Source organism: Grammomys surdaster, unplaced genomic scaffold (assembly GCF_004785775.1).
Source record: "Grammomys surdaster isolate TR1022 unplaced genomic scaffold, NIH_TR_1.0 137, whole genome shotgun sequence".
NCBI classification, from domain to species: Eukaryota; Metazoa; Chordata; class Mammalia; order Rodentia; family Muridae; genus Grammomys; species Grammomys surdaster.
The window spans coordinates 1378426-1393886 of NW_021604595.1; the positions used below are offsets into that span (position 1 = coordinate 1378426).

General features: G+C 52.8%; 1 protein-coding gene across 1 annotated transcript in view; it reads left to right on the forward strand.

The window, feature by feature from the left end:
* Phf2 (PHD finger protein 2) overlaps window positions 1-15461 on the forward strand; it is a 76823-nt gene that overhangs the window by 49755 nt on the left and 11607 nt on the right. Inside the window, exons 6-17 of the mRNA XM_028763187.1 lie at window positions 2212-2398; window positions 3622-3784; window positions 4692-4779; window positions 5152-5258; window positions 5664-5755; window positions 6881-6970; window positions 7493-7852; window positions 8778-8897; window positions 9255-9370; window positions 11543-11721; window positions 11813-11883; window positions 12549-12709. Of these exons, the coding sequence (XP_028619020.1) occupies window positions 2212-2398; window positions 3622-3784; window positions 4692-4779; window positions 5152-5258; window positions 5664-5755; window positions 6881-6970; window positions 7493-7852; window positions 8778-8897; window positions 9255-9370; window positions 11543-11721; window positions 11813-11883; window positions 12549-12709 (1734 nt within the window). The remainder of the gene's footprint in view (window positions 1-2211; window positions 2399-3621; window positions 3785-4691; window positions 4780-5151; window positions 5259-5663; window positions 5756-6880; window positions 6971-7492; window positions 7853-8777; window positions 8898-9254; window positions 9371-11542; window positions 11722-11812; window positions 11884-12548; window positions 12710-15461) is intronic.

Consider the following 15461-nt stretch of genomic DNA (forward strand, 5'->3'; position numbering starts at 1 on the left):
ATGCCTGTCTTAGTTAGGGTTCGCACACACCCACACACACTCAGTACACTCATGGATGCCTGTCTTAGTTAGGGTTCACACACACCCACTCACACTCAGTACACTCCTGAACGCCTGCCTGTCTTAGTTAGGGTTCGCACACAACCACTCACTCAGTACACTTACGGATGCCTGTGGACAAACTGAGACAGCATAATGACATACTTTCATGACACACTGGGACAAACCCATGGATACAACTGTATCATGACACACACATAGAATGAGATGTAGACACACTTGGGATAGACACACTCAGGAACACTCTGAGGACACAGCACCGGCATGGCCGGAATACCTACAGCATATTCATTGTGTGAACACACAGTCTCCTTTGACAGTCCACAACCACAGAAACTCTCAGCACATACGACACTAACGTCACACAAAACACTTCCATCACACGTTCCCTGCCACATGTGCTGACACCCTTGCATGCACATGCGTACTCACCTACACAGAACTGTACTACAGTGGCTGTTCTGCACCTCCCCTAACCTATCACTGGCCTCAGCCTGTGAGGCCACACATAGATGTCCCAACTGGTCTCAGGTGTTATCATTAACATGCCTGTGGACCGTGTGGGGGTCATTTATGCTCAAGCTCTGTCCTATCCTGAGGCTGGGGCAACAGGATGAGGCTGTGGTTCTTGGTAGAGTTTTCATCAAGATGGAGAGTCTCTTCCATTGGTTGGGAGAGCCAGCAAGCCTGGAGGTCACACACATGAAGATCTGGGGGAGCCAGCAAGCCTGGAGGTCACACACATGCAGATCAGGAGCACAGACAGGGAGAGGAGCCTGGGGTCTGATACCTTTATGGGTCCTAGGCTTCGTCCAGCTGCATTAAAAACCTGTGAGGGTTTTTAATTGGTTTGTTTATAGGAGGAAGGCATGAGTTCCCTGGGGGTGACTGAGAGGGATCTCCAGGACAGCTGTGCATCATGTACACCAAATGTGGGGGTCAGGAAAGTTGGACGTGGAAGGTGCATGTCCCACAGAGAAGTCGTCTCCAAATGCAGAATTTGCATGTGTGGTATTGAGGATGTGGAAGGGCTTTAGAGACTAGTGAGTCAGGGTGCCAGAGTCCCACCTATAGGTGTGGGAAAAGCCAGCTTATATGTAAGATGGATACAGAGGATCAGGTTATACGGAGCTACCGCAGACAGCCTGGTCATGTGAATGTGGCAGAGACTCACAGGGCCACAGGACTTCAGCTAAGTGTAGAGGCATGAGAGGCCCTGTTTGGCCTGAGGCAGCGAGAACATTCACATCTGGTTCTCTGTCATTGCATGGGGGCTGCAGACATTTCACTAAGCCCCAGGTATATTACTTTACTCTCCATTGCTGTGATAAAACACCATGACCAAAAGCAAGTTGGAGAGGAGAGGGTTTATTTCATTTTCTAGTTCATGTAGGGAAGTCAGGGAGGGAACCTGGAGGTAGGAACTGCAGCAAACGCTATGGGAAAATGCTTACTGGCTTGCTCCCTGTGGCTTGACCTATTTTTTTGATGTATCCCAGGAGCATCTGTCCAGGGGTGGCACCAGGACCCATAGTGGCCTGGGTTTTCTCATATTGGTTATTAGTCAAGAATATGCCCTCCAGGCTTGTCTATAGACCAGTCTGATACACACATCTTCTCAGTCGGGGTTCTCAACTCAGATGACGCTGGTTTATGTCAAGTTGGAAAAAAACAACCAGCACACCAGGTCACTTATGCCTTCTCCCACCATCATTGAAAGGGATGCTGCTGATTTGACAGCAACTAAATATGACGGGGAGTCTCTGGACTCCTGTGTTTTGCCCTGGAGAGAGGTGGCCTTTCTTCAAATGGCACACAAGGCACTGTGTGTGAGAAACACTTCTTCTTAGAGTCTTGTGGTGCCCACCCCAGCGGGCTGCTTTGAGGCTCTCCAAGACCTTTTTCTCACCCCTCTTTCTGGGGGGGTAGAGACAATTGTCTGTAGCCTTTGCAGCCCCACTCAGAGGCTGGGCTCACCCCACCCTCTGCAGCCCTTCCTTTACTCCCCTAGGAAGTGAGATGTCTGCCCAGGGCCTGCAGATTTACGAGGTGGAATGTGGAAGGAACCTCACACTGTTCTACCTTAGAATGCATCAGAAATGGGAGCTCTGGGCCCCGTCCTCCTGACTGCTCTTCCTTTTATGGCCCTAGAATGTCCAGCTTTGTGGAGCCACCTGACATTGTGAAGAAATTGTCGTGGGTGGAAAACTACTGGCCCGATGACGCACTGCTGGCCAAGCCCAAGGTGACCAAGTACTGCCTGATCTGTGTGAAGGACAGTTACACTGACTTCCACATTGACTCTGGAGGTGCCTCAGCCTGGTACCATGTTCTCAAGGTGAGCCACACCCCTTAAGACATCCCTCCAAGCCCTGTCTGTGGCCAGCAAGTCACCTACTTCCTGTATTGGGAGACACTGGATGGCCAGTTGTGGGACAGGAAGCCAAGGAGATGTGTATGAAGAACATTTGGAACCAGTGGCAATCTTGTGTCTAATGCCTTTAGGGCTCATTAACAATTAGGGGAGGCCACTGGGCCACCTAGTGCCCAGAGTAGAGTGCAGAGGTGCCGGGAAGACTTCCCTGAAATCACTCTGGAGTCAGAAGCAAGATGGTGGCTACCTGAGCCAGCAGGGAGGGTTGGGGGCTCACCACTGAGGCAAAGGGGAAACTAAGACAACAAGATCTATATAACAACAGAAACTGGGGTAGTGGCCTCACACGCCCACTCTGGTCCTGTGAGACTTTGAGCAAGCCATCATGTGTCTGTCCCGGAACATGAGAATGAGGCCTATTCTGCTTGGGACAGAGCCTGGCCTGGGCTTTACATAGCCACCTGGGAAATGGTGACTTTCCTTTTATCCAGTCTGGCAGCCCAGAAGCTCTGGAGATCAGAGATGCTAAGGACTTGCTGGGTGGGAGTTTGCATTTTTTTTATTACCCCTTGAGCACTCAAAGAGTTTGTAGTGTCATGGGATGATAATGTGTGCTCACACTGCTCCTGACAAAATCAGGCTCACACACCAGAACCTTCCAGAACACACGGCAGTATTGCAGGTGGCAATGGTGAGCCTGACAGGGTGATTTTCAAGTCAGTAGCCATCACTGGGGCCAGCAGATTGTGATGGGCTCCACACCAGGCCCATTGTCCACAGCACCTGGTGGGCTCTGCTACCTGTATCCCCTAGACAAGAGTCCCTAGCACCTAGTAGACTTTACTCCACTCCCTAATGTCACCAGAGCCTTGAGGGCTCTGCTTCTGTCCTCATGATCCCAGTATCTTATGGCTTCTCCCCCACCTACCATCCCCAGAAACCTAGTGGTCTCTGCCCTTGCCCCAGAGTTCTCAGCACCCAGTGGGCTCTGCTCTCAATTCCAGTATCCCCAACACCCAGTAGGTTCTACTCCCCACCCCAGCATCCTCAGCACCCAGTAGGCTCTACCCCCATCCCAGCACCCTCAGTACCCAGCAGATTATTGTCCACTTGAGCATCCCCAGCACCAGGTGGGCTCTGTCCCACACCCCTGGGGTTTCGGCTCTGCTAGTGAGTTCTTTTGGCAGGGGGAGAAGATCTTCTATCTCATCCGGCCAGCCTCAGCCAACATCTCCCTGTATGAGCGCTGGCGGTCAGCCTCCAACCACAGCGAGATGTTCTTCGCTGACCAGGTGGACAAGTGCTATAAGTGCACTGTCAAGCAGGGCCAGACCCTCTTCATCCCTTCAGGTGAGTGTGCTGCACACGTACAGGGCCCATTCCTCAAGCTGCAGTCCCCTGACGGGGTGTCTTGCTGTCCCTCGCTGGACCTGCCCAGTCAGCACCAGGTTAGCTCAGGGCTGTGTGGCCAGCCAGCCAGCCGGCTTTGGCGTGGAAGACCTGACTCAGTCAGTAGCTCTAGAGAAGGGTGGTTGTTTGCTCCTAAGGAACGGTTCAGCTAGTGCAATGTAAAATACGTTTTGAGCAGCTGAGGCTGCCAGCTTCTCCCAGGAGGATGAACAGTCCACTCTAAAAGACTTCTTCCCTCTAACGTAACTTGACCACGTTTTTGAGACTGAAGTGTGGGCCCCACTGTACCATCTGGTAGCCGATTTCCTAGTGATTATGTATGTGCTTTTCCACTTAAAATCACGATGCATGTGAGGCCGCAGAACATGACTGAACTCAGCCTCTGACTAGCTCTAGGGTCTCTCCTTCCTTGAAGGCATCCTTACAGTTATTCTGGGAGGCTTTATGGCTTTTCTGGAGTTCAGCTCCACCTCCATCCCCTGGGATAACCTAGAGATAAATCTCAGCCCTGGGGAGAATGACAGTCCCAGGTATGTCTCTTCTGTCCCCTGTGGACAGGTCTGAGACTTGGGCTCCCTCTCAAGTCTCAGTGCTGCTCTGGAGTGTCAGCGTGTCCCCTTGTCACCTAGGCCTTAGTTTTTATTTGTCTGGTACTGGAGTGCTGAACAGCCTATGTTACCTCAGACACACTCCCTCCTTCACCTCTCTCAGAGGTTCCTACCTGGCCTGAGCAGGTAGGAACAATAAGGGAAGGCCTGAGATGATAGAGCAGGAGTCCGGGTTGAGTAGGGGAGGGGAAAGCCAGCACGGGAGCAAGGTAGAAGCTAGTTTTGCATGTCTCTCCCAGGCTGGATATATGCCACGCTCACCCCCGTGGACTGCCTGGCCTTCGCTGGACATTTCCTCCACAGCCTCAGTGTGGAAATGCAGATGAGGTAGGTAGCTTCTATAGTGCTGTCTAGCCTTGGACCAGGTTGCCCAATGGACACCTTGGCCAGACTCCTGGGCTCAGCCTATGGGTTGTTATGCTGACATCTGTATGTCGAGGGGAAGAGGGGGAAGGTCCCATGCTCTAGGCTAGGGCCAGCCTAGCAGTGGTTTGGGATCATGAAGGCTGTTGTCACCTTTCTTGGACCATGACTGGCCTCTCTGTTAACTATAACTCACTGCTTCCTCCCATGGTGGCTATCATTTTGGGTGACATCAGGCCCAGTGGGGAAGCCTGAGCTGGCTCAGTAGCCTGGACTTTCCCTTGCCTGGTCTATTTGAAGCTCCTGAACTGACTGATTCTTTCCTTTGGCTTCCAGGGCATATGAGGTGGAAAGGAGGTTAAAACTAGGTAGCCTGACTCAGTTTCCCAACTTTGAAACTGCCTGCTGGTACATGGGGAAGCACCTATTAGAAGCGTTCAAAGGTACCTGTCACTCCAGGTTGGATGACTTGAGCCTGCAACCCTGGTCTAAGGGATATTATGGTCTTTTGTGAACCTTAATCATGACCCCTTAGGACACAGGCATAAGAAAGTACCTGGGGGTTTGGTGTAAGCTCTGACCCACTAAGACAGGGCTCGGGTTTCCTGGGCAGAGAGGGGAGAGAGGACTGACCTGTTCGGGGTCCTGTTAGGTAAGCTTCATATGAGATGGGAGGAGATGGGAGGTCAGCCTTTCCCCTGCAGGGCAGGTGCCAGGTGGGTGGGCACCCCAGATTCCAAGGAGAACCGTTGGCAGTTGGGCAAGCAGTCTAGGGCAGTGGCCTCTGGAAGGCCTCTTGCTGGGGCAGGCTCAGCAGCCACCACACTAACCTATTGTGTCCTTCCCAGGTTCTCACAAGTCTGGGAAACAGCTGCCCCCACACTTAGTTCAAGGAGCTAAGATTCTCAATGGTGCTTTCAGGTCATGGACAAAGAAGCAGGTAGGAAGCAGCTCACTTGTCTTGTCTGAGGGAACAGGGCATGGGTGGGAAAGATACCAAGCGTTCGTCCTACGGAACATGTAGTAGACACTTCCTCCAGGTTGGTCTGAGCTGGCCTGCTAACACTGACCCTGAGGTATGTTGGACAGATGGAGGTTGCCTGGGGTCATTGGCCTCAGGGTTAGATTCCCTCTGGAGTTTGGGCAAGGACAACTTTCTGTTAACCTGGAAAGGGCAGAGAGAGGCCCAGGGGGCAGCTGGGACAGTAACTGCACACATCTGGATCTGGACAGCAAGTGCTAGGGATACAATTGTGGCTCTTGCCACTCTGCGGCCATGAAGCCTGGTGTGGATATCACCTCTCAGCTAACAACTTGCTTTGTAATCTGGGGACCCCTTTCCTTCCTTGTCTTTTTCCCAAGATCCTGTGCACTAGTTTTCCCCAGCCTATGGAAACTATTTCTCAGACAAAGACCACAGGATGCCAGCTTCCCACTTGCTTTCTCTTCTTGCCTAGGTTGTGGCTACAGAGTGAGAAATGGGTCTGGCTTAGCCTAGGGTAACCTTGTGATATTGTTTCCTACTAGGGCTCTCACACTTCAGAGCATCTACCTCCCCACCTGCTACTTGAGGGACAATGGGTCCCTTCTAGGTCAGAGAGAACAAGTGGGAGGCTCAGAGGACCTTGAGGCAGAGGCCAGGTAGGGAATCATGTCTGTGGCCTGTATTCACCCGTGTGTGTTTCTGCTAGGTGGAGACAAGCCACAGACATAGTTCCCTCCCTTCTGGGGCCATCCTATGACTACCATCTCCTTGAGAGTCAAAACTGGGATAGTTCAGGGGTCCTTCCCACCTCATCTTAACCACGTGATCATAAGGAGAACTGGCTCACAACCACTCCACAGCCAGTTAGCTGCTGGTGGTGGTGGCCTCAGGAGAGGCCATCTTAATGCACTTTCCACTAGCAGAAGTGGCTCACAGAGAGCCACCTTCTCGGGCTCAGAACCTTGTCTTGCTCTGTGGCAGCCTCTCACCCCCCAGGGTGGCCCTGGCCCTGGCTGGGTGGACACAGAATGGCTTAGGCACTGCCATGGCCAGGTTGGCACTGACCCCACGATTCCACAGGCTTTGGCAGAGCACGAGGACGAGCTCCCAGAGCACTTCAGGCCCTCTCAGCTCATCAAGGACCTGGCCAAAGAGATCAGGCTCAGCGAGGTAAGGCCATGCCAGGGTGGACCTCTGGGACCAAGGTGGGCCCAGAGCCTGCCAGGGTGGAGGACCCCTGGGACCAAGGTGGGCCCAGAGCCTGCTAGGGAAATGTCTCTGCATTAGTAATCATGCCCGAGGCTTGGAGCGTGCTCAAGGAGAAGAGATGAAGGGAGAAGGGTGGAGAACTCCAGGTCCAGGCTTTGAATCTGAATCTGGAGGAACTAGACAGCCTCCTGGGCCTGGATAGGGCAGAAGAGCCCCAGGAAGTTAGGGGACTGATGGACTGAGGGACTGTGGTCTGGGACAATGTGTGTGGGCTGTAAGGTTGTGTGAACATTTCTTGATGTTACTGGACACAGTGATGAGCATGTCACTTCACAATGTGCAACAACTATGAATGTGTCACACAGTGTCAGCTGTGCGTACCTTTCTGGGATGACTGCCTCTTCCAACATGCCTGTGAGGGTTTCCTGAGTCCTGGCATGGTCTAGAGGGAACACAAATGACCCTCTCCTTTTCCCGCACCAGAATGTCTCCAAAACTGTCCGACCTGAAGTAAATGCTGTCGCCTCCTCAGATGAGGTCTGTGACGGGGACCGGGAGAAGGAGGAACCGCCATCTCCCATTGAGGCTACCCCACCTCGATCCCTCCTGGAGAAAGTGTCCAAAAAAAAGACTTCTAAGACTGTGAAGATGCCCAAGCCATCCAAAATTCCCAAGCCCCCCAAGCCCCCTAAGCCCCCCAAAACCCTGAAGCTCAAGGATGGAAGCAAGAAGAAAGGGAAGAAATGCAAGGAATCAGCCTCGCCCACCATCCCCAACTTGGACCTGCTTGAGGCTCACACGAAGGAGGCGCTGACCAAGATGGAGCCGCCTAAGAAAGGAAAGGTGGGCTCCTGAGCCCCTCCCTAGTACGCTGAGGCACTGCAGCCTTGGGCCAGACCAAGGGGACAGCTCTGGATAATGCCTCTTTGCTTTCCTTCGTTACTGGGAGGGGAAGGGAGGCTAGCTGTAGGGCAGGGTCTCCAGAGAGTACTAGGGTCCAGGGTCTGGCTATTGATGAATCTGCCCAATCAAAGTACTTCCCTGCCTGTGCCAGCCCTAGGCCTGCGTATCCAGGCCCAAACCCCAGATAGATCCTACAGAACAGTGAGGCCCCTTGGAGAGAGAGGACAGAGGGTTTGTGCTGTGGTGGGACTAGAACCCAGGAGGGCCACTGGATTGGTACAGGGCCAGGTTGGTCTTCTCATAGAGGCTTAGTTTCCCCAAGTACTAGGACCCACCCCTGAAGCTGAGGCTCTAAAGATAACAAGGCATCTGTTTGAGAACACTAGGAGAAGGCAGAGAGTTGAGGGGAGGGGGAAGGGGGGCTGAGCCCCTGTGGATAGGGAGAGACAGGCTCAGTAAAGGTTCTTACTGAACCTGTGAGATTAAGGACTCTTGGTCGTGAACTCCTTCCAGGACGAGTACAGTTCTCTCCTACATTTTTGGGGCTATCCTCATGGCTTGTAATATTCCATTGGTGCTGTTCTTCTGGAGCAAGGAAGGAAGGAGGGAGAGAAGGGTGGGTCTGTGGGTGGGTAGGTGGATGGGTAGGTGGGTCAACTGATGGGCAGTGAGTAAACGGATAGGGATGGACAGGTAGGTGGATGGGTGGACAAGAAATAAGAGACTAAATGAGTGAATGGATGGGCGGGTGAAGGAATGGATAGATGTGCGTGGACCAGCAGGAGTGACTGGTCTCCTCTGTTGTCGTAACCCCAGCTCACTCCCCTTCTGTGTCTACCTTTGGTCACGGCTACTCTGTTTGCAGACCCCAAAGAGCGTCCTGAGTGTTCCCAATAAGGACACAGTCCACACGCAGAATGACGTGGAAAGGCTGGAAATCCGAGAGCAAACGAAGAGCAAGTCAGAGGCCAAGTGGAAGTACAAGGTGAGGGTGGGTGTGGACCTGTGCCGGGGTGCGTCTGTCCCCAGAGCCACGAGGAAAGTCTGTGTGAGCCTGCAGTGACATGACCTCCTATAAGCCACCCTCTGTAGACAGTCAATGTAAAACCAAGCATGTCATCTTCCCCGTCTTCCTCCACTGTCATTCATCTTCTTTGTGGTCCCATCTCTGGTCTGTGTCCCCATTCCCTGAAGCTGGGCGGCCTCCCAGGGCGGGTCCTGCATGCGGATGGTAACAACTTTCCTGGGCATGTTCTGGTCCCCAGGTATACCCACTAGTATGGGTTGGGATACTAGTGTCTCAGCCTAGTGGCCTCAGGGACAACCTTGCTCTTGCTTTCAGAACAGCAAACCTGACTCGTTACTGAAAATGGAGGAGGAGCAGAGATTGGAGAAGTCACCCCTGGCTGGGAACAAGGACAAGTTTTCCTTTTCTTTCTCCAACAGAAAACTCCTGGGGTACGTGAGAGCCTGGGCAGGGTGGGGGTAGTACATGCAGAGTCCCACAGCACATGCCTGCCCCACGCTGTGTGTGCACTCTGTACTTAACAGAGCAAACGCTGGGCATCACCCTGTACCACACAGGAACCCATATCACTTCCCATAGACACATCCATCACTTGCACACTCCTGTGGACATTCCAAATCATACTTCACTCCGCATGCCCATGTGTATATGACATCATACATGGCAACACACACACACACATTACGTCATATCCTTCACCAACACCGTTTACGCCAGCCATGCCTCCCCCATACACTGTGACACGTACAGACATTTTTATACCCTCATCACATACCCATACACATACAGACATTTTTATACCCTCATCACATACCCATACACATACAGACATTTTTATACCCTCATCACATACCCACACACATACAGACATTTTTATACCCTCATCACATACCCATACACATACAGACATTTTTATACCCTCATCACATACCCATTCTGAACATTTGTAACATGTCCATCCCACAAGCGTCTCACACCCTATACTCCATGTACGTGTACACAAACATGTACATATACATGTACACTGCATGTACACCCTATGCCATAAACACATCACACATACGTAACCACACTGTACACTTGGTTGACACCCTTGAGTGGCTCTTTTCCGAGACATTGATCTCACTGACTGCCACTGTGCTCTACGGAATATCCTTGTTTCTGCCTCCAGAACAGGCTAGCTGCAGGGTACATAGAGAATACAGCCTTAGTGAGGGCCAGCTAGGCAGCAGGAAAACCCCGACAGCGTGGCTGACACGAGTAAGTTTGAGAATATGAGTAGGGGTCAGGACTCACATCTCTGAGCCCAGTGGCCAGTAGGGCTGGACAGTGCACACCCAGTAAGTTCATGACTCCACATAAGCTTATGGCTATGATGGGTGCCATGGAGGGGGATGTATGGATTTGGGTGCTGAGGACCTCAGGAGATGTGCTGAACTGAGAGAGGGAAGGCTCCGGTGTGGGAGCCAGGTGAGCCTCAGCATGGCCCCTGCAGCCTTGGTTCCAGTTGTGCACAAGAAGAGTGACCACCAGGCATCATGTCACACCCAAAATCCCTACCCAGTGTAGGTGACAAACGTGTCCTGCTGAGATATCCCCATTGCCTGCAGGAGTGGCAGCCTCTGTTTCTTTTTCTGAGAAGGGAGGAAAAGGACTGTGGGTGATGGAGAGATAGGGCTAGGGCCGCCAAGTGTATGTACTCAGCCAGTGGAGTGGAACCCACGTGGACCTGGTCTTGCTGTCCTGATTTGATGAGTTTGCTTGTCATTTCAGTAGAAGTGCCCCAGAGAATGTCCCAGAGAAGCTGTCCAGTGATACAGTTCTATGACAAGGCTGTGTAGTTTAGAATATGCAGACAAAATGAATGAACGAGCCACTAGAGGCATGCGTATACACGTGTGATGTCTGTGGCCCAGCTTTAAGACAGCAGGGTGACAGCCTTTCCTGAGACTGCTGGAGGCTGCAATGGCCTGGTGTGCTGTCTGTCAGTGTTGCAGGCATTTTCTTCAGCTTGCTGTCCTGCCACCTGTCGAGAAAAGTGTGTCCTGAAGGCCTAGGCAGGTCCAAGCCAGATCTTCTCCTGGGGAAAGCACAGCAGCCCTGACTTACCCTAGCAGGAAGAGAGATACACAGTATTTCATAGCCCAGTGGAGGTACACTGTGCCTCAGACCTGAAGTGCTATTGTTTTTGTTACTGTTCTTGTTTTTTCCCCCAAAACAAAAATGTGCAAAAAGAAAGACAGGAGAGTTGGCCCTGTTCTCACCTAAGGTTTGATTTAAACTCAGGTAGTCTGGAAAGGAGGGTTGTGGGTTATGCTTGTCAGAACCAAAGCTCATTCTAGAACCTCGGTTGCTTAGATTTTTACAGTGCATGACTGTATCCTGGGCCTCATACCAGGTGGCATGAAACGAAGGAGGAGGCTGTAGATTAGAGGATGCCCCTCTCCGTAAGCAGACTTCCCACAGTAGAAACTCAGGATTGCACAGTCTCTGACCAGCTGCTTGCCTTCCAAGCAGAGGCTTTCTTCCAGGTCCCTGTGAGAGTCTATTGTCTGCTGGCCTTGGGGACCTGGGGTCCCATTGACCTATCCCTTTTACTCTAGCTCCAAGACCCTCAGACCCCCGAGCAGCCCTGGTGTGTTCGGGACCTTGCAGAGCTTCAAGGAGGACAAGGCCAAGCCCGTGCGTGATGAGTATGAGTACGTATCAGATGATGGCGAGCTGAAGATTGACGAGTTTCCCATCAGGAGGAAGAAGAACACACCCAAAAGAGACTTGTCCTGTAAGTCTGGTGGGTGTGGGCAGGGAGTTCCAAGTGGTCTCGGCCAACACCCTGAAGGTCTCCATTTGACAACTGTCTACTGTGCTTTCAGTCTTGTTAGACAAGAAGGAGGCTCTCCTCATCCCCACCTCGAAGCCAAAGCTGGACTCCGCGGTATACAAGGTGAGGCTCCCAGCCTCTTCCCACACCTCTGCAGCACACTTCTGCTTGATGTGCAAGGACATCCACCCTCCCGCTGTCCATGGGCTGGGCTCAGATGTGGGGCATAAGAGGGACATGGTCTTGCTCAGTCCTTGGCACCAGGGCTAAGGAGCTGCTCCTCTGGACCTGCCCGTGGATAGATAAATGCATCAAAGCTTGTCCCCAGGCATGGGAGTGACAGGGAGTAGTTCCTGCCAGCAGGGGTCTTACACTAAGATGACCTCCAAGGCTGGCTTTCCAGAGAACAAAGGATCATTGCTGAGGTCTCATGTTTCCTGGGGAGCCCAGGAGAAACATGCACCAGTCTCTGAGCCACCTGCTGGGATATATTTATTCAGGACAGAGGTTTATAGCTGCAACATCCTGGGTGGAAATTCTGGGGCTTTCTTTGGAAAAGACCCCAAGGTGTGAAGGCAACTTTAACCTTTGTGGTTTTGAGGACCCTAGGAAAAGCTTGGCACCCACCTCTGTCTCATGAGGACCTCACCCATAGTGTAAACCTGAGACTAGCCTGTAGCATTCATTAGTACAGAACTCTTCAAAAAACTCATTTCCCCACGAAGGGAAGAATTACCCGCCCCCCCAGTGCCCTGCCCTGACCAGTTGCTCTGTCCCTGGTTCTGCAGAGTGACGACTCCTCTGATGAGGGCTCTCTGCACATCGACACAGACACCAAGCCAGGCCGAAATGCCAAAGTGAAGAAGGAGAGCGGGAGCTCGGCAGCAGGCATCCTGGACCTGCTGCAGGCCAGCGAGGAGGTCGGGGCACTTGAGTACAACCCCAACAGGTGGGTCCCAGCTGTGTCCCACAGCACTCAGAGAACATGGCTGCCCCATGGCTATCCCGTCACACAGTGGGATGCGAGCAGGCCCTAGGCTCTGGTTGCCTCGAGCTGGGCTTGTGGAGCAGCAGGGATAGGCTTTGTTTGACTCTTGATGGCCCCAGTGAGACTCATGCATTGTTGACCGTTGTTATCTCTCACTGAAACTTTAGTGCCGTTTCCGGGTGTGGCACTGACAGGTGGCACTGAGCGGTGCAGCCTGTACTGCCCCAAAGACCCTCCACAACACACATCAGGAACAGCCGTGCCCTCTCAGCTCTCGTTAAGTTTAGCTTCAGACTCCGTCTGTATAATTGAGGAACCTGAGGCTCAGGGAACTTAGACAGCCTTCCCATGGCCCACAGCTTGGAGATAGCAGAGGCAGACCCAGGCTCTGGGCCAACCTCACTTGGGGGCCCAGCTTGGGGCTACTAAAGAGTCGTTGGGTGCTGGGCTATATCTACTTGTGTGTGCCAGTCCCTCTTGGTCCCTCATTCAGGAAGAACCCTGCAGGCCCATCTCGGGTTCCTGTTCCTTCATCTGCCTGAGCTGTTTTTAGATGACTGCCTGAGGCAGCAGCTCACCCCGACTGAGGCTGCTCCAGCAGGTGGAGGCCTAGGTCAGGCCTACTCATAGATGACGTGAGATTCTGGTAAGGCGGATTAAGGACTTGATTGAAACAAGCTTTTGCTGAATTAGTTGGTCATATTTCATTTCATAGATTGCTGTTTTGAATGCGATATCATGTTCACAGCCAGCCAGCCTCAGGCACTTCCTAGTGTGAGTGAAGCATGCTGGGAAGAGTGCGCGTGGCCCTGGGCACAGGATCTGGGCTTATCCTGGACATGATACAGTGAGAGCTTTGGTGGCCACAGGGGGAAGCCTGGCTGTGGCGGCTTCTCATCAGAGCACCTCCACACTCAAGTCTGTGGCCCTGGGCAGGGCGTCACACAGTCTCTGGTGGTGAGGATGCCTGACTTCCCAGAGAATATGTGCTAGCTAACACTTCGATGGCTGATCTCAGAGACTGAGAGACATCCCCCCACCCCCCAGCACCCTGGATCCCCCATGATCCTTCAATAGAAAGGCCTGGGAAGTTGGAACATAGGGTGAACCTGGCACCACTCAGGATGAGGGCAGACAGGGCCAAGAGCCTTGGCCCTAACCAGGGTACCCTGTTCTGGGTGCTGTGGGGGGGACAACTCTGGGTGGTGTGGAGATGGAACACAGAGGGGGGTATTTGAGTCCTTATGTATGAGGCCAGGCGGGGGCTGTCTGCTAATGAGAAACCAGAGCTGCTGTGGCCCCGTGCCCCAAGTCTGGGGAGAGTGCTTTGCAGACCCCACACGTGTCCACACACGTGCCTCAGAGGCCGGCCCGGTTCCCTCAGCCAGCCGCAGGCAGTTCCTCTCCCAAAGTCTCCCAGTTGGAGCATAGGTCAGTTTTTGATGGTCCATTTGCACTGTTTTAAGTACTGACTGTTTGGAAAAAAAAAACAGCTGAAGAAAATACGGAGGAAAATATGTTAATTTCTTGTGGCTGGTTTGCTTGGTGTTTACCGCTATGGGAAAAGGAGGGGATTTAGGTATGGTAATCGGAGGATTAAAGTATTATTTTCCACGCTGACTAGTTAAACTTTGTTCATTGATTCTCCAGCAACCTTGTAGATAGACGGGCCAGCTGGGTCTGGGGTCACCCAGATGGCGTGGGTGGGAAGCTCACGTCCACATGGGGCCTCATAGGGGTCCTGCCATCGGTGTTTAGAACCCTTGTGGTGCATGTCTTAGCATGTCCCTGTGGCCTGGGTTGAGGACAGGATAGAGCATTGCACCTTGAGGGTATAATAAGGTGAACTGTTTGTTTCTGCCCGTGCCCAGAGAAGTCCCCAGACTGGCACAGCTGGACAGTGCAGGGCAGCTGCTGTCCTGCGAAACACAGCCCTGTATTGTGCACAGGGCAGGGCAGGCTAACAAGGGCGGCTCCAGCATGGCTTTCTGCAGAACTCAGGGCTGTGTGACTTGGCCTTCCATTATGGCTTTGGCCTAGGAGGCAGTCTTCATAGAGGACTGTGGAGACACTGGCTTCCCTCTCCTTGGGTTCAGAAAATGTCTCTTGGTCCATGGGGCATTAGCCTAGGAGATGGCTTTTGTCCAAGCTTGCCTGTCCGGTCTCAGTGGGGCTGTTCCATCTCTCTGACTCTCCCCCACCCCCATCAGGGCCTTCTGAGCAGTAGCTTTCCTAGGTCCCTGTTAGAGCTTCTACCAGGGTCCTTCAGCCTGTACATAATACGGTCTACCCAGCACTGTCACACATGTGCCATCTTGAGCAAGTGGAGGGAGGCGGGGGGGGGGGGTATGCAGATACTGTGCTAGAGAGGATACTATACTGGAGGGGATATGCTACGCGAAGGGGGGTACTGTGCTGGAGGAGGTGCTGTACTAGAGGGGGTGCTGTGCTGGAGAGGGTACTGTACTGGAGGGGGTACTGTGCTGGACAGGGTACTGTACTGGAGGGGGTGCTGTGCTGGATGGGGTGCTGTGCTGGAGCGGAATTCTTGGCTGCAATGCCATGTTCTCTCACTGCTGTTTAGCACCTAGATTCTGGTCCTGGCCTTTCCAGATCATCTCCTGACACACCTTCTTTTCAGAGGCGATGCTGCTTTCTCCTGCAATGGTCTTCCTAAACATGTTCCACATAGTTAGTTGAGGTTCCCCAGTAC